This window comes from Scyliorhinus canicula, chromosome 6, assembly GCF_902713615.1.
Source record: "Scyliorhinus canicula chromosome 6, sScyCan1.1, whole genome shotgun sequence".
NCBI lineage: Eukaryota > Metazoa > Chordata > Chondrichthyes > Carcharhiniformes > Scyliorhinidae > Scyliorhinus > Scyliorhinus canicula.
The window spans coordinates 111,562,784-111,586,350 of NC_052151.1; the positions used below are offsets into that span (position 1 = coordinate 111,562,784).

General features: G+C 46.6%; 1 protein-coding gene across 5 annotated transcripts in view; it reads right to left on the bottom strand.

Annotated features, from left to right (window-relative positions):
* Positions 1-265: 265 nt before the first annotated feature.
* The window catches only part of LOC119967393 (protein eva-1 homolog A-like), a 436,489-nt gene continuing 413,187 nt past the window's right edge, over positions 266-23,567 (bottom strand). For all 5 annotated transcript variants that reach the window (XM_038799894.1, XM_038799895.1, XM_038799892.1 and 2 more), the window contains 3 exons: positions 16,620-16,784; positions 7,861-8,022; positions 266-1,896 (listed from right to left, as the gene is read on the bottom strand). In XM_038799894.1, coding sequence (XP_038655822.1) covers positions 1,529-1,896; positions 7,861-8,022; positions 16,620-16,784 — 695 coding nt within the window. In that variant the 3' untranslated portion in view covers positions 266-1,528. The remainder of the gene's footprint in view (positions 1,897-7,860; positions 8,023-16,619; positions 16,785-23,567) is intronic.

Below are 23,567 nucleotides of genomic sequence, written 5' to 3' on the forward strand. Positions count from 1 at the left end.
AATTTTGCGCACAAGATGGTGCATCAATTCATTCTTAGATAACTGGTGAAGGATTCAAATACCTCAACTCTTGAATTAGAAGTAAGAGTGTTACCACTAAAACAAAGGATTGTTTTAAGCACCAGTTTTAAGCACCCGTGATGCAATTCAATATCTAAGTAGTTACTTGAACATTTTTGCAGCAAATTGAACATCACAGCAACCCCACGTGTTTCAACAACTAAATTATTATAAAAAATAAAAATACTCTAAAGGCAGAAAACAATTTGCATTTGGAAAGCTTTAATAGTTTTCTCTTGTGTTTTAAAATTACATTTTTTACATAGTAAAATATGCATTTTGTCATGGTTTTGTGGCTTAAGGTTCTGAATATACAAACCTTGATAACCCATCACAAATCTTCAATGGAGTGTCAAAGAGATTCTGGTCATAATTAGGCCAATCATATTTTCTGGATTTCTTTTTCATTGAAGCTGCCTAAGTTCTAAGGCAGTCACAAATAAAGCCACTCTGCATGACTGTACACTCAGTTCTCCTGTATGTCGAAAAAGCTGAGCATAAATGCTCAACAATACTTCAGTCTGAGTATATGGAAGTATCAATGTGACTCATGTCACGAATGGAAAATACTAGAAATACACAGCAAGCCAGGATCTGAAGTCGAAAGGCATTTTGATGTTCACCAGACCTCTCTTCCAAGCATTTTTGATTTTTCTTTCAGATTTCTAACATGCGCAGCATTTCTTTTCATCACCACCTGGGGCTAAAAATCTCAAGTTGATGCTCAGAAAATTGGGCAAGCTGATTCTATTAATTGTGCGCACCGTGTCACAGGTCCCAACAATTTCAGTGTCGAGATCCTAGGAGAATAGTAACATTCTGAATATGCATTTCCTTTTGTAAATCTTCCTCCAAGAGATGATCACACTTTGGTCTTGTCCGACTAACCTTTGGTACATTACATTCATAGATCCTAATTATGCATTTATAAATTTTGTCGATACGATAAAAAGCTTTGTGCAAGAACTTTCCAATGAACAACAAGTTGGAAAGGCAAAGGCACATTCACGAGTATTTCTCTGAGAAATCACTATTCAAGCTCTCTGAGGCTTCTGTTCCCTCAAATATTGTGTATCCTGCAAAATATGAAAATTCACTATTAAACTTTAACAAATAAAATAACAGGATTTTATCCCTGAGGCACCAGTTCAGTTTTGCCACTGGAAAATAAATCTTCAAACTTGTTAAATAAGATAAATCCCTTGATGAATTAAGGCTGAGATTATTTAGTGGATACTGGTAACAATTCATTCTTCAGTTATTAAGGAGGACAAATTGGCTTGAATACTTGGAGAAGTTCTTTCCATTGCTTATTGAAATTAAGGTTCATTACTCCAGTTACAGCTCTGACGATGCACCAGGGCTGAGGATAACTATAGTTCCAGTCGTACACAGCTGGTGGGTCCTGAAAGCACCATCACGTTTTCCAAACTAATACCATATCAAAATCGCAGACCTGGATAACACATTAGTAATAGCGATTCAAACTCCTAGTGGCAGGAATATCTGGCTGACCATTCATCCAAATCTCCCGAATGATCCGTTCTCTCTCCTCCAACCTCTGTGCTCGTTCCAGCTCTTCCGCAGAGGTAAAAACATTCATGTTTAAAGTCCTTTCGAAGCGGCGGTGCCGCCTGGCAGATAGATCGGAGGTCGTATCAGAGTTATCATCATCACTGTCATCGTCATCATTACTATCCTCCTCATTTGCATTCTTGACCGCTGATTTTCTAAAATCTGTTCGGCAGGATATCCGCACGACCAGAGCACACAGAGTTAGAATCAGTCCAATGCACACCCCGGACACAAAATACAAAGCAGTTTTCTCAGGATTGTCTGCAAAGGAAACAGAATCAGTTTACGTTTTTCAATTGTTTAGAGTAGGAGCTTAGTGCGTCCTCCTTTAAAAACTTGCCCATCCACCCTTTCTGCATAGCTCAGTTAGGCACCACATGCCAATGTTCTTATTCAGTTTATCAAAATGACAGGAGAGCACAGCTCACCACTTCTCAACAGATGCCATCAATAAAAGTGCACATACATTTGAGCATAGGAATGCTCCCTGCTTTCGATCGCCTTGATTTTTATCGGCTTCCTCCAACGTAATGACCAAAATGTTTCAGCTACCCCTATATCCACTTCCAAGCATTTTCCTAAAATATCATTTCAACTGCTGATAATTGATGGGGCTTCCACTGTTAATGGTCTTCGAGACAGCACTTAACAATCACCTTCAAGCAACTTCTTTAATTTTCATTTAAATTGCAACACAGTTAATAAGATTGGGTTCATTTAAGTTCCACTCGATCTGCCTCCTTATTGAGCCTCCGTCCATGCTGATCTAATTCAAGCAGCCCAGGAATTCATATTATTTCCAATGGCATGATATAAATTCCAGTCCTCAATACAAAGAAGTAATAACTTCTTAACGGTTCAAATGTCACTCTATCCTTCTTAGCTGTGAGCTGCAATTGGTGCCAACCTTTGCATGTTTGCTGAAGGGCTTATGTGCCCTTCAAGTTATTGGTCAGATAAAACTTTTACTTATTTTGCCATTCACGAAAGCTCAGGCTGTCACTCTTGTTGACAAATTTATTGACTCACTATTGTTATGAGTATTTTCAAATTTTCCTTTCATTTAAATCAATGGTAACCTAAGTGATAGAATAGGCTTCTACAGATAAGCTTCAGTTTCATTATTTATAGTAGTTAATATTTAACATGTGTAATAATTCATCAATCAAAATGAAATTCTCGTCATTGTAGCCAAGTGTCTTGCCATGCTGCCTTGTTAATCTTTAACCACCTGAACCTAAATTTATTCTATAACCTGTAGCCAAACGTGGTCCTTAAGTACCACAGGGCACTGACATTTAAACTCAGGAAGCATATTCATTTACATTTTAATTAACAAAAATAAGAGAACATCTAAAAGACAAAGATCATCATATGTAAGGAAAGATAATTAAACATATTTAAACACAGTATTTTCTCTGAACAGGTTCCTTTCAGCTCGAGCTAAATTTGTTTCATTTACAAAACTTGCTTTTCGTGCTGAAGCTTCAGACTCTAAGCAAGTATTGCGGTGTACACGCTTGCTTAGCCAAGCCAACTGTAGATTCACCGATAGATTTGCTTGCATTCCGTTAGCATCTGAAAATTGATTAAAGTACTTGGTTAATGCATGGGCATGGAAGAGGTCAGTTGCCAGTGGGAGGGCATTTATAGCTACCCACCCACAGTATTTAACTGGACTCTTACTGGTTGTCAAATTTTAGCAGTAAAAGGTACAGCACCATCTAATCAAATCACAAGGCCGTCAAATTTAATTGACTCTAAGTGCACTATTTCAGGCTTAATCCTTCTGTCAACTTTACTTACACTCAAAACTTAATGAAGTTAAAGCTCCAACATTTCTTTTAAAGACCAATGGCTGACTTAAAACTTACTTATTGGAGTACAAAGAGTTATAAACAAACTTTCAAGCCTGCAAGTTCCCTTTCTGGACTTCAGAAAGTGCCTTTTTCCATCAACGAATCTGGTTACATGTCAGAGTGAATGTTTTTCTAAATGGATGCTATGCCATCAGACATGTGTCCATAAGCGGGGAAAATTCTGTATGTACTTGTCTTCTATTGTGAAGTTGAAGGTCGATTTTGGAGGGGAAAATAGCTATAATACACTCTGAATACATATGGTTAGATGTAATCAGTTTACAACCCAACAAGGTATGCAACTTAGCAAAACAGGACATTTAATTATTAACTATTGCTTGCAGATGGACATGGCTGTATTGTATTATGCAACATTTTGTATAAAATACAACTTCAGGATTCTTGTTCCATCTCTGCACCAAAGTAAAAAGTGTACTGTTGATAAAATTGGGTAAATTTAGTTTATTTAGGAATTTCTGTAGATTGCATTGTGAATATATTTCTAATTATAAAATAGTTACAAAAACAGTGCTGAACGTTCTTTTGCCTCTTGTTGATTATGCAAAGGGACAGGGTCTCCATCGATTGCAGAGCAATCTAGCTCCTATGATAGCCAACAGCCACTTTTGTATGCATTTATGGCATGTGGGCTCTGCTGGCTAACCCAGCATTTATTGTCCATCGCTAATTGCCCTTGAGAAGGTGGTGGTGAGCTGCCTTCTTAAAACTGCTGCAGTCCATCTGCATTAGGTATACCCACAATTCTGTTTGGGAGGGAGTTCCAGGATTTTTATCCAGCAACAATAAAGAATGAGTGATACATTTCCAAGTCAAGATGGTGAATAGCTTCAAGGGGAACTTCCAGGTGGTGGTGCCCCATGCACCGGCTGCCTTTGTCCTTTGGTTGTGATCAAAGGTTTGGAAGGTATTGCCTAAGGAACCTTGATAAGTTCCTGGAATGCATCTTGTAGATGGTACACACTGCTTCCACTGTGCATCGGTGGTGGAGGGTTTGAATGTTGGTGGAAGGAGTTGCAATAACCGGGCTACTTTGTCCTGGATGTGTCGAGCTTCTTGAGTATTGATGGAGCTGCACTCATCCAGGCAAGTGGAGAGGATTCCATTGCACTCCTGACTTGTGTCTTGTAGATGTGGACAGGCTTTAGGGGGTCAGAAGGTGAGTTACTCGCTGCAGGATTCTTACTGCTCTGACCTGCTCTTGTAGCCACAATGTTTATATGGCTGGCTCCAATTCAGTTTCTGATCAATGGTAACCCCCAGGATGTTGCTGGATGTTGTTAAAAATACTTAAACTGGGCACACCATTCACTACAGCAGATTTATGCCTCTCGGCTCAGAACGCCAGGGTCCTGCTGTAATGTCAGGCCTCCCAAATGTTTTAGTTTATTGTGACTTTTGAATGTAAAGTAGGCCCCTGCCTTACTGAAGGAGCAAGAGAACCTTGTCCTTGAGTTTGGATGCTGGTGGGGAAGCGTTATTCGGTGGAGAGGAAGGGAGTAGGTGGGCAGCAATGCAGTGCAACCTCCTCATCATCTTAACCCACTGTCTGTACCATTTCTGCCAGGTGTACACATTTAAAATAGTAATAATCTTTATTAGTGTCACAAATAGGCTTATATTAAAACTGCAATGAAGTTACTGTGAAAATCCCCTAGTTGCCACACTCCGGCATCTGTTTGGATATACTGAGGAGAATTTAGAATATCCAAATCACCTAACAAGCACGTCTTTTGTACTTGTGAGAGGAAACCGGAGCACCCGGAGGAAACCCAGAAGCCTGTTCTTCAAAGAGATGAAGAACAGTAATTTCAGAAATTCTTGATTAAGGGGAGTAGCTTTAGACTAAATACTGCAACTGTTTACCTGAATAGTCTGTCTTCAATGAATTTGGGAATAAACACGTCATTAAGGTCCTTTCTGTGACATGTACCCTTTGTGATAACAAAATATTAAGTATTTGGAGCATCATTTTCACTAGTTCTTTGGAAAGCTTCACATATACAGAAATGAGAAAGCTGTTCTCTCTGTACATTAAGACACAGTGCTGTCCATCGATAGAATTCTATTCTGTATGCTCCACCATCAAGTTGTATTGTTAGACAGAATTCTCCCATTTTGTGACCAAATGCTGTGGTGTGGGTGGGAATGTGGCATGTTTCTTGCTGTGGAGGCTGGAGGGAAAACATGTCAAACCTTCCGGCCGTGATCTCATTACTTATGCACCCGGGGAGTTTTGCACCATATTCAGTGGTAGAGCCAGCCTGGAAGGTGCGCTGTCCACCATATAAAAATGGCATCCAACATTACTGGCCCAACATTGAATCCTGAGAATAAAGATGGATCTCCAGAATCCCCCCCCCCCCCCCCCCCCCCCCCACCCACCCACCCACCCACCCACCCTCCCTCTCCCCTGGTGCCTGCCAGGCTGCTCATTTGCATCTTGTTAATGGGATGCAGACAAAGGCCAATTCCCACACCCCACTCCCGTCCCCCTCATGCCAGACTCTCCATGATGCCAGCAAGAAACCATGCCAGGGTAAAACACATTTGGAATAACGTGGTGTATAGATGTCTGGACTCACATGAAAAAATCCTGGGAGTTTAGAATGGAGGCAGCCTGCAACTCTGGATCCTGGAATACCAGAGCAAAGATACCTTTGCCGAGATTTTGGCGTTTGAAGCTTCTCTGCCCAATTGCATTTCCCGATTTCGGTGTCAGCTAACGGATATCCCGCCCCCAGTGATTGGTATGTTAAACCAAGACACAACCAGTCATCCTACACTAGAGGCATGATAAACATGGCACCAACAAAATTACAAACTGCTCTGGTATTCCAGGATCCAGAGTTGCAGGCTGCCTCCATTCTAAACTCCCAGGATTTTTTCATTCCAAATGTGTTTTACCCTGGCATGGTTTCTTTCTGGCATCATGGAGAGTCTGGCATGAGGGGGACGGAAGTGGGGTGTGGGAATTGGCCTTCGTCTGCATCCCATTAACAAGATGCAAATGAGCAGCCTGGCAGGCACCAGTGGAAGATCCCGCTGTAAATTCACACCAGCATGAAACCGACTTCTGGGCCTCCCACCATTGAAGCCGGCAGTGGAGCTTGGGAGAATGGTGCCCGTTGTGGAGCAGAGAAGGAAGGAATTTGAATGCTAACATTCAACTCCACCTGGCTGAACATTAAACTTTAAAAAAGGCTATCTTTTTGGCGGTGGCCACTTGCAAGGCCATATCCCGGCCTGGAAGATCTGAGTGGAGCAGACCTAGCAGCTGCTCCCTTCAGAATTGCCCAGTTTCTTTGAGGGATTCTTAAACAGATTTCTGCTACTTCATTTAAATGTGCAAGGGCTCTAACACCTGTTTTAAATGGCCATCCGACAGCTGAAAAAATGCCCAGACTCATACCAATCCAGACATCTCGAAGACATCCTACAGATCCAGAATGTTGTTCCCCTAAAAGGCCATCATTGCACCCATATTATTCAGGACAAGGATCAATCTCTCCATATCTTTGTTGAACTTTACCCCTAATTCCTTCCAATGACACAACTTGATCCAAACTCTTTGGGCGGGATTTTGTGATTCTGAGGCTAAGTGTTGACACCGTCGGAAACGCCATCGCGTTTCTCGACGGTGTCAACACGGCCTCATGAGCAACTATTCTGGCCAGCACAGCACTGGAGCAGTTCACGCCGCTCCAGCTGCTGATCCTGGCGTCAGATGGGCGCCGCGGGGTCCGCACGCATGCGCAGTGGCTTCCTTGAACGCGCCGGCCCTGATGCAACATGGCGCAGGACTACAGGGGCCGGCACAGAGGAAAGGAGGCCTCCAGCTAGAGAGGCCATCCCGCTGATCGGTGAGCCCCGATCTAGGCCAGGCCACATCGGAGGGCCCCCCCCCGGGGTTGGACCCCCCACCCTCACCACAGGCCGCCGCCAGATCCTTCAACGTCATGATCCTGACGGCTGAGAGCAGGTGTGAACGGCGTCGGCAGGACTCGGCATTTTTACGATGGCCGCTCAGCCCATCCCGGGCCGAGAATTGATGGGCCAGCCGCATAGAGCGGACCCCGACCTGCGCCGCGCCAACCACGCTGGCGTCAATGGCGCCGACTCACCACTCTGCGGAGAATCGCATGCCGCTGTCGGGGCAGGATTCTCACCGGTCGCAGGGATTCTCCGGCCCGGCCTCAAGCTGACAGAATCCCGCCCTTTGTTCCTCTGATAGGGGTGTTTCTTAAGCTCTTCCTTTATCTCACCATTGACAGCAAAACTTTCAACTAGCCTAGGGATTAGTTTATACCCGTTTTGTAATAAAACAAAATTGGAAGCATTGACCTACCTGTAATATAAGAATAGGTTTCTAAAATGTTGCTCAATAATGCCATTTCAGTCTGAATACCCCTCGTTTCAAGAAGTTGTTTGTCAATCTCATCCAGTGGAGCTGGTAGGGGCTTAGCATCCATTGGGTAATCAAAGGCAGATCTTCCTTTTTTCTTTTCTTCTGCATCCATACACCAAAACATCAAGTTAATTACAGAACACTACACAGTATCTAAGGTAATGGTGTAAAACACTCTTATTTATGAAAATTATAAAGTCATGATTTACTTACGATCAAATTTCAAACAATAATATTAAATCATACAAAAATAAAGCATATACAGCAGATGAGTGTCAGAGCTGCAATTCACCATGTGTTACTCTAGTGTATAACGTAACTACTCCTAGACTTTAGACCAAACACATTAAAGCATTGTTCACCACTTCACCGTAAGTAAAAGGTGGAGCTGATGGATTTTATTGCTAACTTCAAAGGCTTTTTTATTATATTTATCCAAGACAAGATATAACTTCCTCTCACAAGTTACAGATAAGGAATGTTAATAATTTAATTTCAAATTGCTAAGGGTTGCCAATGCTTCTGTAAAAGCAGCATTGAGATGTTATCAGCTATTTCCCAGGCTTTGCCTCCAGCTGTTCAGTTTTAACGTGTTCTAAACCAGTTACCCAGGAAATCCTGAGTTTTTGTTGTCAAAAATCCTTCATTCAGTTGTTATGAAAGATCTGAAAAATAAACTTCTTTGCATTTCAGATCTTCAGTTAAATGCAATGGAGCCAAAAGTCTGCGGTCCTTCTACCATTCTACCTTCTAGTGCAGTCAGCAGATGTTAGGCCACAACACTGATGCTGTTTCTGCCCCACACAAGACCAGTGGCATAGGTCAGGATGGAATCAAGAATTCCCAATCCAGGACTTCCCACATGCCCAGGCTCCTAATCTGAACAGCGGAACACTTTGTGATACCATGCCATCAAATGGCACAAATGGCGACCCCCAGCCCTCCTTCTATCCACCTCCCCATTCAGCACTCCCTCCACCCATCCCTTCAACCAGCCCTCCATCCCAACCCTCCCTCACAACCCCCTCGCTCACAACTGTGAACCATGCGGGTGGCTAACGATGCCCTCTCTGTGTCTCCTCAGCAAAAGCTCTCCCATCAATGGTGGGAGAAGGTCCAGGCTGGTGGTGGGGTGCCAGACTTGAAAATCCTCACCTCCTTCGAGGAGTGGGACCTGGCTGTGCATGTGCCGTCAACAAGTGAGCCGGGGCCCTCCAGCCACAGAACCCCCTGCGGACACCCACCAGTGGCATTGAAGGCCATGGGATGAGGTAACCAGTTGGCTGCCTTCACCACAGATGTGTATCTGGGGACACACCTAGACGTAGTGGTAGAGCTAGGAGGGCAAAGCACATTGAGAATCATTGAGGGCCCCGGGGGAAGGGGAGGTGATGGGGGGGGTTGATGCACTATCAATTACGACGAGACGAGAGTAGAATGTAATCGAGGCTTTATTACACAGAGATATATGGCCTCCTACAGCAGCTGACGAAGTGGCTGCTGTACGGGGCGCACACATATTTATACTCTGCCTACTGGGCGGAGCCAGCAGGGGTGTGGCTGCACCATCGGGACAGTGGGGACCTATATTGAACAATAAACAGCCTTGTGCACAATCAATAGGAAGCCTCTGTCACTTTTGTTCCTATCCCCTCCTCCTCCGCGAAAGTGACCACATGTTCCTCGTCACCAACCTCCAGCTCGTCGCCCCACTGCTGTGCCAGTTTGTGGAAGACATAGTAGACTCAACAAAGTTGCTGACCCTCCGGGGGTGTACTGGAGGGCACCACCGAAGCGGTTGAGGCATCGGAACCCCATTATGAGGAGCCCAATGCACCGTTCAATAACAGCCTTGTTGTAGTGGATCTCTGCTTCGGTCTCCGGCCTCCGCACTGGCGTCATTAGCCAGGTCCTCAGCGGATATCCCTTATCCCCAATAGCCAACCGCCCATCCTGGGGTGCTTCTGGAAGAAGCCAGTGATGACCGACTGCCTCAGTCGTGTAGACACATGCTTTATCTTCATCTGGTGGTCGCAGACAAGTTGTATGTTGGGGGAGTGGAACCCCTTTCGGCTAACATAGGGCCCAGATGGGCCGGTGAGCGCAGGACAACATGCGAGGCATCTCTGACTCCCTGGACCTAGAGCATCCCGGTGATGGCACAGAAACCTGCTTCCCGGGCATCTTGTTGGACTTGGTCCATGTCAAAGTGGGTGGAGTCTTCCGCCCGGGCATACAGAGCATTTGTGCCCTGGCAGATGCACCTGTGGGCTGTGGCCTTGTCAGATACCACACAGGCCCCCGCTTGAGCCCTGGAATGATCCCGTGGTATAAAGGTTCCGGGCTGCAGTGACATTTACGACCACCGAAAGCAGGTGTCCTCCTCCTCCACATGGTGCCAAGTCCGTGAGAACATGGCACAGGTGCCGCACCGTCTCAAATGACCAGCGACGCCTATAGGCCCTAGGCTGTCACGCGACTCCCCCTCTGGTTCCCTCCATGGCTTGATGGGCAGCCGAGTCCTCAGGCTGTGGGGCGTGGTCCGGCACATGGGCCTCTGCCTCGAGCACCTACAGATGCTGCTGCCGCTTTCTCCGGGTTCTGGCCGCATCGCATAGCACCAGCATCACTAGGCCAACTTCTGCATCCAATATCCCTGCCATAGCGTTCAATATCTGTAAGGAATTGGGTGAGGGCGTTAGACCAACAGACAGCGGTGGCTCCCACCCTGGGACCCTCCAATTCCCCACTGATCCCCACCCAGTCCCTACCCGGAACATCCTGCCCACGCACACCCGGCCGCAGCGGGGCCCCTCACCCAGCCCCAGACCATGTAACCCGGACAACAGCTCACAACATCAACCATACCGGGAGCTGTCCCCCCTCCCTGTGGCACTCACCCACCTTCCAGCCATGGACATGTCCCCCGGAGCAGTCCCATCCCCTGAGTGTCCGGATGTTGGCTGCTGCACGTGTGGTGTTGCCTCCTGCAGTGATCGTGCACAGTATCCAGCCATCAGGGTGTGATTAGGATGTGAGGCAATGACTCCCACATGCTACATGGCCCATCCACCCACGGGAATACACTTGGGTGCGTGAAGTGCTCACTTACCCATGATTGCCAATTCCCTATTAGCAATAGTCTTCAGTCACATATCCAGAGGCCTCGGCAGTCGTTGGGGGTTGCGGGTGGTTGGTGGGGCCGACAGCCTGGGACAAGGGTTGCCCCCCGAATGGATACACACAATCCAGGGGTTAGCATGGTAGTGCCGTGCGCCGTTGCCCCCCTCCACCCTCCCATGGCGACCCACCCCTGCAGAGGGTCTCCCCCAGCCAAGGATTCCCCCATCCCCCACTGAGCACAGGGGCAGCAAGCCCAGCACCCCTGGACTTTTTGCCTGTGAACAAAGATGGATACTCACCTACTCGGCTCCCCACGGAAGCTCTCTCGTCAGGTTCACATTTTGAAAAAGGAGAACTAATCGGCGCAGCGTGAGCACTTGCTGGGGAGGCTGCTAAATGACGGGAGCCCGTTGGATAAAGGGTGGCTCTCGTTAATTGTATGGAAATGGGGCTTAAGTGGTGACAATTGGTGTTTTCCGCCACGGTACAGCGAGATCCCGATTTTGCCTACAGGAGAGGGCTGGTTGCATCACAAAATGTCTGGCGCGGTTCCCGATTTTGGCCTCTCCCACTGTCCTCGTTTCGCTGGAGAACGAGTGTAACGTGGCTGGAAGATCGTGCCCAAGGTAATGTGTTCTATTAGATTACCCAATGTAGAGAAAAATCTACCTTTGTGAGTCTGGAAAGGAAAATAATGCCTTCCTCAGAGTTCAACACGAAGAACACAATACTCACCAAAAATAGGTTTAATCATGAAACTTATTGTTGGTTCTCTTTACAGGCAGCGTTGTTATAGTTTGCATGAGGTCATTTAAGAAGTTCTCATCCAAACTGTATATATGGATGCGATTCAGCGGCCTCATCGCGCCCAACTTGGTATCTTCGAAGGGCCTCTTGCGAGATTTGCAGCACTCAAAACGTCTTGTGAGGGGAACAGCATTTCACGAGACATTGCGATCTAGATCTTGCTATCATTTGGATCGACCCAGATCAGCATATTTAAATGAGCCATTAGGGACTTAAAGGCCGTGCATGAGAGACCTCACCAGGGCGCCATTTAGTACTGGTCCACGCAATAATTGGTCAGTCATAATGGCACTAGGCCATAGAGACCCACAGGTGCTCCCTGGCTCTCCCTCTGCCACCCGGGCACCCTGGCACTGACAGCTTTGCACCAATGTCATTTTCTGGCACACTGGCAGTACTAGGATGCCCGGATGGCATTCCAGTGTATCAGGCTGGCAACGCCACCAGTACTGCCAGTGTGCCAGGTGATGACCTTGGTGCAAAGCTGGAAGTGCCAGGGTGCCCGGTTGACACTGCCAGTGATTGAGGTGGTCTAACCACGTGGAGGAGGGGTGAAAGAGGCCTCCCCAAGGGTTTGGGGGGTGGGGGTCAGAAACGGGGGCGGGAGGGGAGGGGGAAGGGGGGTGGCTGGGCGATCGGGGCACCCTTCCAAAATGGCGCCCCGATCTGCAAGGTGGAAATCCCTCTAAGTGCGGCCCCAACAGAGAGAAACTCCCCCAGGCCAATAAAAACAGCAAAGTGCCATTGAATAGCGAAGTGTTTCTCGGCACTTCAGCCACCATGAAACACCCAGCTAAATGTAGCCGAATCTGGACATGGAAGTTTTTTTGGTTGAATCGTGTATATAGATATATATGTTCACTTTAAGGAGGTGGCTCAACGAATGGTCATCTCACCCTGGAATGAGAAACTGAGCCAATTTTAGCAGCTGGGCCCGATTGACATAACTCTAGCTGTCTCTCCAACCAAGTTGACCAAAGACCACCTGTAAAAGGCTCCAATTACACGTCAAGCATTGATTGCAACAGTATAATCATCTGGAAGGATATGAGGAACAGCGTGTTTAAAGCTGATGAATAAGAAATTCAAATACACTGTGATCACACACTGGCATCATATTACTGCTCTAGTACATTTCTGAACTTCTATGACACGAGATAAATTGTCCTTGAAGTACTGAAAGAAACAATACTTTCATTATCATATTGAGGGGTATAGAGGAACAAAAGATGTAATCAATGATCAGTTCAGGGGTTTAGTGTGACAAAACTAGATGAATGTGGAAGGAATCATTCGCAGACAAGTGGATGATAATGGATATTAATATAAAGAAGCCACAAAATGACAGAGAGTCCTGCGAACCTTTGTGATAATGTGGATGCGCCAAAAACAGCAAATTGGGTATTCTTAGAGGATGTTTGTAATTTGCTGGAGTTGCACGTGACTTGGAGGAGTCTAAGGTAAAGCATACATTTACTTGCTGTCTTCAAAAATGGAGATTGAGACCAGTAAAACAGGTAAGCTACTAAACATGAACTAAGTTCAAAATAAAGGAGTTTTTAAAGCTGCAGTGTCTTCCCGTTATGTATTAAGGTGCTGGATTCTCCACCTCGCAATGCCGGAAATGCGAACCAAGATCGGGTGACCCTCCAAAATCAAGGTCCACGCCTGTCGCCGATTCAGTCCCGCCCTAGTGGCGAAAATGAAGTTTGCGCCCCACACCGGAAGGGGGGTGTAAAAACAGCATTTGCATTAATTTTAATGTATTTAGAGCGTTGGACCCAGTCTGCTTCGTGCTCCCGTGGTGCTCCACCCCTCTCTGGCAGATATCATGCAGGCACAATTTACTACAGGTATTTACAAACAGGGTCTGGGCGCTATGGCTGTTGAGGGAGAAAGAGAAGGTAAGCAAAGTTTTAAAAACTTAAAAATTGTATCGCGAGGTCAGCATGGTGGCCCAGTGGTTAGCACACCGAGGTCCCAGGTTCGATCCCGGCTCTGGGTCACTGTCTGTGTTGAGTTTGCAAATTCTTCCCGTGTTTGTGTGGGTTTCGCCCCTACAATCCAAGATGTGCAGGGTAGGTGGATTGGCCACACTAAATTGCCCCTTAATTGGAAAAAAATGAATTGGGTTGTGGGGAAAAAGATTATAGCGCGTGCTGGGGGGTGGCTCCCAGGTCTTGGGGAAATAACGGGAAGCGAGTTGGTGACAGCTCCATGGATTCGGGGTGTCCCCCTCGGGATCGGGGTGGCCTGGTCCAGAGACCCAGACCAACATGGAAACCCATTATAACGACCAGACCTGCAGCAACCAGGATCATCATTAAGAGGTGCATCGGTGTCCTCAATATGCGCTTCCGATGCCTGGATCACTCTGCTGGGGTGCTCGAATATAACTCCAGGACGGTCTCTAACATCGTTCTGGCCTGCTGCATCCTGTACAACATCACACAGCAGAGGGGTGACATGCTAGAGGAGGAAGAACTCCAGGCTTCATTTGGCGAGGAGTTGTGCAAGGCAGGTTTTTTACACAGAGGCTCGTGAGTGCCTGGAACTTGTTGCCAGCGGAGGTTGTGGAAGCAGATACATTAACGGCGCTCAAAAGGCATCTTGTCAAACACATAGATAGGATGGGTATAGAGGGATATGGCACAAGGAAGTGCTGAGGGTTTTGGCAAAGGTTGGTATCATGACCGGTACAGGCTTGGTGGGCCGAAGGGCCTGTTCCTGTGCTGTATTGTTCTTTGTTCTTTGAGAATGAGGAGGATGACAGGGAAGAACCAGGCTTGGAGACCAGGCCGGCACGGCCACCCATCCAATCTCATCACCTCCTCATTTGCCAACTATGCCTGGCCACTGGCAGCCCCACTGCCCTGTCACACCTCTCTATCCTTGCCCCAACCTCCAAGTGCTGCCACCATTCTGCATAGCCAGTCACATCCTCCACTGTCCCTCCTCCCTTCACTCCACCTTCCCTGCCTTCCTCCCTCCTCAGTCTCTCCTCCCTTCCCCCCTTCATTTAACCTTCCCTCTCCTTCCACCTTCCCTGCCTTCCTCCCTTCATTTAACCTTCCCTGTCCTTCCACCTTCCCTGCCTTCCTCCCTTCATTTAACCTTCCCTGTCCTTCCACCTTCCCTGCCTTCCTCCCTTCATTTAACCTTCCCTCTCCTTCCACCTTCCCTGCCTTCCTCCCTTCATTTAACCTTCCCTCTCCTTCCACCTTCCCTGCCTTCCTCCCTTCATTTAACCTTCCCTGTCCTTCCACCTTTCCTGCCTCTCCTCTCTTCATTGCACCTTCCGTGTCCCTCCCCATCCCTCCTATCTTCACTGCACCTTCCCTGTCCCTCCTCCCTTCCCTGTCCTTCCTCCATTTCACCTTCTCTGTCAGTCCGCATCCCTCCTCCCTTCACTCCACCTTCCCTGTCTGTCCTCCCTCCTCAGTCCCTCCTCCCTTCCCTGCCTTCCTCCCTTCATTTAACCTTCCCTGTCCTTCCACCTTCCCTGCCTCTCCTCTCTTCACTGCACCTTCCCTGTCCCTCCTCCCTTCCCTGTCCTTCCTCCATTTCACCTTCTCTGTCAGTCCGCATCCCTCCTCCCTTCACTTCACCTTCCCTGTCCCTCCTCCCTTCCATGTCCCTCTTTCCTTCCCTATCCCTCCTCCCTTCACTTCACCTTCCCTGCCCCTCCTCCCTTCCATGTCCCTCTTTCCTTCCCTATCCCTCCTCCCTTCATTCCAACTTCCCTGTCCCACTGCCCTTGAGTCCATCCCACCACCCCAGCTCCCCCTCCCCTCTCCGAGGGTCCTACCAGCATCACTACAGGGTATTATCAGAGGGTCTTGTCCATAGGATGGAGGATGATGACGACTACTGTGAGATGAACTCGGGTGCTCCTCATCAGGTTCACATTCCAGAAGCGCTGAGGTGTTCCAGCACCTCCTTTGTGGGAGGTACCAGCATGGGCCCCTTCACTTCCTCGTCCCTCAGAATGTTCGATAGCCCGCAGACTGATCCATGGGACAGAGCAAAGGCACCCGACGCTGCCAGTCCCAGAGGCTCGCCCTTGTCTGAGCCAGGATCTCGATGCCCTCAAACTTGGTGCACTGAGACTGGGCTGTGTCCTTCTCCGAGTCATGTCCCTCTGCACCTCGGTCACGTCGCTCTGAGACTATGCCACTTCCTTGTGAGACTGTGCCATGTCCCACTGTGACTGGCTCAGGTCAAGTCAGTGCTCGGCCAATGACCTTGACGCCCTCAGCCATGACCCTTTGTGAATGGGCCAAGCTCTGGAGGCCACAGCAATGTCCATGTGAGCCTGGTACATATCTGCCTGTAACTGGGCTCCCCTGTCCTGAGCGTCAGCCATCGACCGCACAGATTTCCATAAGCCTTAGACGTCCTGAACCACAGCTCCAACTTCTTGGCCCAAGGTTTCCACCGCAGATGCCACCCGTTCAGTGTAGGGCTGGGTACTATGCATGTGCAGCTTTTAAATTCAAACCACTTATTATTTGTTGAAAATAACAATGTGTTACTTTACATCTAGTTAGAGGGCTTTGAATTCATCCATTTTAATTGAGCGATGTAGGACACAAGTTTTCTTTATCTGAAGGGACTCCGATGTCCATTCTATATGGGTGAACATCAGAGATCTTTCCACGAGTAAAGAAACTACAAATAATTAAACAAATGGCATTTTTAAAAATACATATAATTGATAGCTTTCCAGGGATTTTACTTCCGGGTCTCAATAGTATAAAATAACTTACCTGGCAAAGATGCTTCTGTTATAAAGGGTAACACATCATGGGGGAAGACACCATCACCTATAATGTTCGGATCATAAGGTTTGGGGTGTGGTGGAAAATTGGGGTGGTGAATCCCTTTATAGTGAGTTGGCTTGGGATTGCTTTCATCCAGCAGTTTCTTGGGCACTGTAACACATGGTAAATGGTATTGCACTGAGTCACAATTAAAGCTGTAGAAAACTGATTGCATGTAAAACCATATCTGTTGATAAGCCTTAATTAACTTAATTAAAACCTTAAATCAGATGTTACTCACCCCATTAGGTATCCTGCCATTCTCAACAACACAGAACTGTAGGTGAAAACGTGGTAACACAGGATCATATAGATAAGCTCATATTGACTTGAATCCAATATTGACTTAAATTTGAATTAAGATTAAATGGAACTTCTTACTAAAATTGTTTTGTCATCGATTAGAGCAGATGAATGCTTAACATCTGAATATTTGGCCATCCGATAAAGTAGGCGACTGAGGGGTATCAAATCAACACATGAAGCATGAATCTACTATTACAGCCAGCAACGATTTCTGTTCTTTTCTTTTGTAAACCTATTTATCATAGCCCTTTGAGGTGCCAAAAGTTCCAATTGAAAATATCTGTATGTGTATACGCTTTTCAATTTATTTTAATGTGCTGAGTTTCTACAATAGAGTTGGGGATAGAAATTAACTTTAATTATTGCTCCTGACCATCATCTGGTGACAGTAGCAGGTGTGCATGTCAAGTGACTGCAGGATTGGGCTTCATCTGATGTCATAACATGAGCAAATAATCTGGCACTTTCTGTCAGGGTACGCACTACAGGGTAAATGTAACTTGCGAAGTTGCATGACAGCATAAGATGTTGCAGATAATTTTCTGATTGCTTGATTTTTAAAAAAATAAACAGATGGAAAAATAAGCCATTATGGAGTGCCACTGGGCAAGGCTCCATGCCACAAGGGAAAGGGAAAAGGAAAAGAAAGTGAATGGTAAAATAGGATAGAGTCAGCACGGCTTTGACAAAGGGAGGTCGTGTCTGACAAATCTGTTAGAGTTCTTTGAGGAACTAACAAGGAAGTTAGACAAAGGAGAACGAGTGGACGTTATTTATCTAGATTTCCAGAAGACCTTTGACAAGGTGCCGCATTGGAGTGTGTTAAATAAGTTAAGAGCCCATGATTTTAAGGGTAAGACCCTGGCATGGATAGAGGATTGGCTGGCAGAAGGCAGAGAGTGGGGATAAAGGGGTCTTTTTCAGGATGGCAGCCGGTGACTAGTGGTGTGCGTCAGGGGTCTGTGCTGGGACCACAACTTTTCACAATATAGAATAATGACCTGGAAGAAGGAATTGAAGGCACTGTTGCTAAGTTTGCAGATGATACAAAGATCTGTAGAGGGACAGGTAGTATTGAGGAAGCAAGGAGACTGCAGAAGGATTTGGACAGGCTGGGAGAGTGTGTGGTGAATGTGATTCACACCAGATTGTAATCTGTATATACATGTGTCTCTATTGTAAGTGCAGTTGCACTATCTGTCCTCCAGAGGGAGTAGCTCTGGGAATGCTCGAGTTGTATGTGGCTTCTCCCTTGGCTCTGCCCAGGACTCCTCCCCCGGAAGCTCCTGTATAAAAGCTCAGTGCCACATGGTCAGCCGGCCAGTTCACCGATAGTTCAATGGCTAACCGGCTGTCTCTGTTGTGAGTATATTAAAACCGCTATTCTAATCCTACAAGCACGTGTCCGTAGAATTGTTGGTTCCAACAGAGTGGGCAATAAATTGGCAGATGAATTACAATGTGGAAAAGTGTGAGGTTATGCACTTTGGAAGAGGAATTTAAGCATAGACTATTTTCTAAATGGGGAAATGTTTAGGAAATCAGAAGCACAAAGGGACTTGGGAGTCCTTGTTCATGATTCTCTTGAGGTTAATGTGCAGGTTCAGTCAGCAGTTAGGAAGGCAAATGCAATGTTAGTATTCATGTCAAGAGGACAAGAATACATGACCAGGGATGTACTTCTAAGTCTATATAAGGCCCTGGTCAGACCCCATTTGGAGTATTGTGAGCAGTTTTGGGCCCCGTCTCTAAGGAAAGATATGCTGGCCTTGGAAAGGGTCATAAGAATGATCCCTGGAATGAAGAGCTTATCGTATGAGGAATGGTTGAGAACTCTGGGTCTGTACTTGCTGGAGTTTAGAAGGATGAGGGGGGATCTTGTTGAAACTTACAGGATACTGCGTGGCCTGGATAGAGTGGACGTGGAGAGGATGTTTCCACTTGTAGAAAAAACTAGAACCAGACGACACAATCTCAGACTAAAGGGACGATCCTTTAAAACAGAGATGAGAAGGAATTTCTTCAGCCAGAGGACGGTGAATCTGAGAAGCTCTTTGATGCAGAAGGCTGTGGAGGCTAAATCACTAACTGTCTTTAAGACAGAGATAGATAAGGGGTTCAGGAGTTATGGGGAGAAGGCAGGAGAATTGGGATGTGGATGAGAAAAATATTAGCAATGATTGAATGGCGGAGCAGACTCGATGGGCCGAGTGGCCTAATTCTGCGCCTATGTCTTATAGTCTTATAGAAAGGCATGGACTAGTCAAGGATAGTCAGCATGGATTTGTTAAAGAAAGGTCTGGCCTCACAAATGTGATTGAATTCACATCTGAGTGGCCGAATTCTTCTTCTATGTCTTAAGGTCTTAAGGTCTAAAAAAAGGCAGACAACTGGATTATGGTGGAATTTTCCATTCTCTCACAGAGGCCTGGCTGAGGTGAAAAAAACAACATGCAGCTCGCTGGCTGTACAATGAGTTTTTCTCACCACATTGTACATCAACCTTTTGCAAAGAAGATGTTGGCATGGCCCACATCGGCATGCTGGTGGCACAGGGCCACAAAATTGGGGCTCCAAGAGGCAACGCTGGAACAAGCCCCTTTACATCTCTCAAGGAGACCGGGAACCCCCCTCCGTGAACACAGGGCCCCTCCCCCCCCCCCTCCATCAACATAAAGAGAATCCACCCCCCCCCACCAACTTATGAGGGGAACCGCCCAATGTATCTCCCCAGAGGGCCTCCCCTGACATTGCCCTAGTCAGTGCCAAGGGGAAAAGACAGGGTAATGACTGGGTATGTCACTCTCCCATGGGGGCTATACGCACTTCTGCACCCCCGGCGGGTTCCCTTTGCCTGGTTCCTGTTTTTAAAAAGCAGTTTTATCCTCGCCGGCGTGATGTCATATGGAATATGGAAGCACACTACAGCGGGGAAGACCATTAATTATATTTAAATATATTGAAATGAGGTTCCCGACCTTCATTACATCACCAGCGGGGATGGAGTGGGTGGAGAATCATAAAACCCGATTTCACTGGCAAGATTCTCGGTTTGCGAGTCCCACAATATTTTGCGCGGAAGTCACTGTTTGCGTTTGTGGCAAATGCAGGCACAAAATTGTAATAAAATGTTTTTGTTTCATAGCAATTCAAATAGTGAGACTAACTCGACACCCAACAATTCCAAATCAGTGACTAGTAAACAAAAATTACTGAAACAAGTTTCTATCTTGTTCATAAAGAGAAAAGCAAATGAGATTGCAGTGTCTGTAAAAGCTAGTCAGCGGAAATTTAAATTTAGGTAAATATTTTTAACAACTTGGAAATCACTTCAAATTTGCAAAATGATAAATTTGCAACCCGCTTTGCTTCTGAATTTGGACAATTGTTATTTCCGCAGTTTGCTTTGGGGTTTTGTGGTTCTTACATATCTTGCAGCATTCCCTGACTAGGCGCACAAGCGGGTAATCATGTGACATTCTTCACTTCTCCGATATCTGGGGCGGGATACTGTGATCCTGAGGCTAAGTGTTTTCGCCGTCGGAAACGCTGTCGCGTTTCTCGACGGCATCAACACGGTCTCATAATCAACAATTCTGGCCCCTAAAGGAGGCCAGCACAGCACTGGAGCAGTTCACGCCACTCCAGCTGCTGATCCCGGCGTCAAATGGGTGCCGCGGGGTCCGCACGCATGCGCAGTGGCTTCCTGATGCAACACCATAGAATTAGAATTTACAGTGCAGAAGGAGGCCATTCAGCCCATCGAGTCTGCACCGGCTCTTGGAAAGAGCACCCCACCCAAGGTCAACACCTCCACCCTATCCCCATAACCCAGTAACCCCACCCAACACTGAGGGCAATTTTGGACATTAGGGGCAATTTAGCATGGCCAATCGACCTAATCTGCACATCTTTGGACTGTGGGAGGAAACCGGAGCACCCAGAGGAAACCCACGCACACACGGGGAGGCTGTGCAGATTCCACACATACAGTGACCCAAGCCGGAATCGAACCTGGGACCCTGGAGCTGTGAAGCAATTGTTCTATCCACAATGCTACCGTGCTGCCCTTTTTTTCATGGCGCAGGACTACAGGGGCTGGCACGGAGGAAAGGAGGCCACCAGCTAGAGAGGCCATCCCGCCGATCGGTGAGCCCTGATCTAGGCCAGGCCACATCGGAGGCCCCCCCGGGGTCGGACCCACCTCCCCCACCACAGGCCGCCCCCGGACCCTCAACATCGTGGTCCTGCCGGCTGAGAGCAGGTGTAAATGACGCCGGTGGGACTCAGGTTTTTTGCAACGGCCGCTCGGCCCATCCCGGGTGGGGAATCGGCGGGGAGCCCTGTAGAGCGGCCCCCGACCGGCGGCGCGCCAACCACGCTGGCGCGAATGGTGCCGTTTCTCCGCTCTGCGGAGAATCTCGTGCCGGCGTCGGGACGGCGTGGCACGATTCGTGCAGGTCACGGGGATTCTCCGGCCCGGCCCCGAGCTGAGAGAATACCGCCCCTGGTATATTTATTTTGGCAAACATTGATTCAAAATGCAGTATAGAAAATTGAGGTTTGGGTACGTATGTATATGATATTTTATCTGGTAAAGATTATGCACTTCAATGTGAAGAGATGTTACACACACATAAAGTAGCTGGAAATGGGTTTACAATTTGCTCTTTTACAACTGTGGTGTTCTCAATCAATCAATAACAAAAAGATAGAGTTTGCACTGGTGATCTAATGACTCTTGCCAGATAGCACATAGTATATAGTATCATCAAAACGTTATAGCACAGTAGGTGACCATTCGGTCCATCTTGTTCATGCCAGCCTGAGGACACCCAGGTGCCCTTTCCAATCCCACCTTCCTGCACCTGACCCATAGCCCTCTAACTTACAGAACAAAGGTGCAGATCCATACTTCAAAAGAGTTCAGGGTCTCTGGCGCCACCACCAACTTGGGCAGCAAATTCTAGACACCCACCGCCCTTTGCTTAAAAACGTTCTTCCTCACATCCCCTCTACACCTTCTGCCACTTATTTTGAATCTATGTCCCCTAGTTCTAGAATTCTCTGCCAATGATTTTCTGCTCACTCTATCTCTTTCCTTCATAATTCTGTACACCTGAATCAAGTCACCCCTTAACCTTCTTGTAGCTACACTTTCTAGCCTTGGCAATATTCTTGTAAACCTCCTCTACATTCTCTACAGAGCAATTACGTCCTTCCCATAATGTGGTGACGAGAACAATACAGTGATTTATATAGTTCCAACATTATATCCTTACTTTTATGTCCTATACCTCCGCCAATGATGGAGAATATTACATATGCATTTCTTACAAATTTGTCTATTTGAACTGCTGCCTTTAGGGACCTATGTACTTATATGCCAAGATCTCTCACTTCATCTACCCCTCTCACTATATATTCCCATTTATTGTGTACTGCCTGTAACTTTTTTGACCTCCCTAAATGCATGATCTCACACTTCTCTCTGTTAAAGTCCATCTGCCACATTACTGCCCACTCCACCAACCCACCTATATAATTTTGGTCATTATATCTGTCCTCTACACTATCCACTACTCAGCCAATCTTTGTCTCGGCTGCAAATTTCCCAATCATGCTCCCCACCTTCACATCTAAATCGTTATTATATAACACAAACAGTAAAGGTCCCAACACCAAGCCCTATGGAACAGCACTTGAAACAACTTTCCAATCACAAGGGCATCCATCAACCATTACCTTTTGTTTCCTGTTGCTAAGCCAACTTTCTATCCAGTTTTCCACATTACCCTGTATCCCATGGACTTTTATTTTTTTGACCAATCTGCTATATGGGACCTTGTCAAGTTCCTTGCTAAAATCCATGTACACAATACCCACTGCACTACCTTCATCGGCCCTTGTGGTCATTTCATCAAAGAATTCAAACACATTTGTGAGGCAAGATCTTCCTTTAACAAATCCATGCTGACTATCCCTGACTAGTCCATGCCTTTCTATAAGACCGTAAGACCATAAGACATCGGAGCAGAATTAGGCCACTCGGCCCATCGAGTCTGCTCCGCCATTCAATCATGGCTCATATTTTTCTCATCCCTATTCTCCTGCCTTCTCCCCATAACCCCTGATCCCCTTATTGATCAAAAACCTATCTACATCTGTTTTAAAGACACTTAGTGATTTAGTTTCCACAGCTTTCTGCGGCAAAGAGCTCCTCAGATTCACCACCCTCTGGCTGAAGAAATTTCTCCTCATCTCTGTTTTAAAGGATCGTCCCTTTAGTCCCTCTGCTCCTAGTTTTTCCTACAAGTGGAAACATCCTCTCCATGTCCACTCAATCCAGGCCATACAGTATGCTGTAAGTTTCAATAAGATCCCCCCTCATCCTTCTGATCTCCAACGATACAGACCCAGAGTCCTCAACCATTCCTCATACGATAATTGTGACAGTTAATCCTGTCTCTCAGGATTGATTCTACTAATTCACCCACCACTGGTGTAAGATTAACCGGCATATAATTGTTTGACATTTCCTTTGATCCCTTTTTAAACAATGGAACTACGTTTGCATTTCTTCTGTCC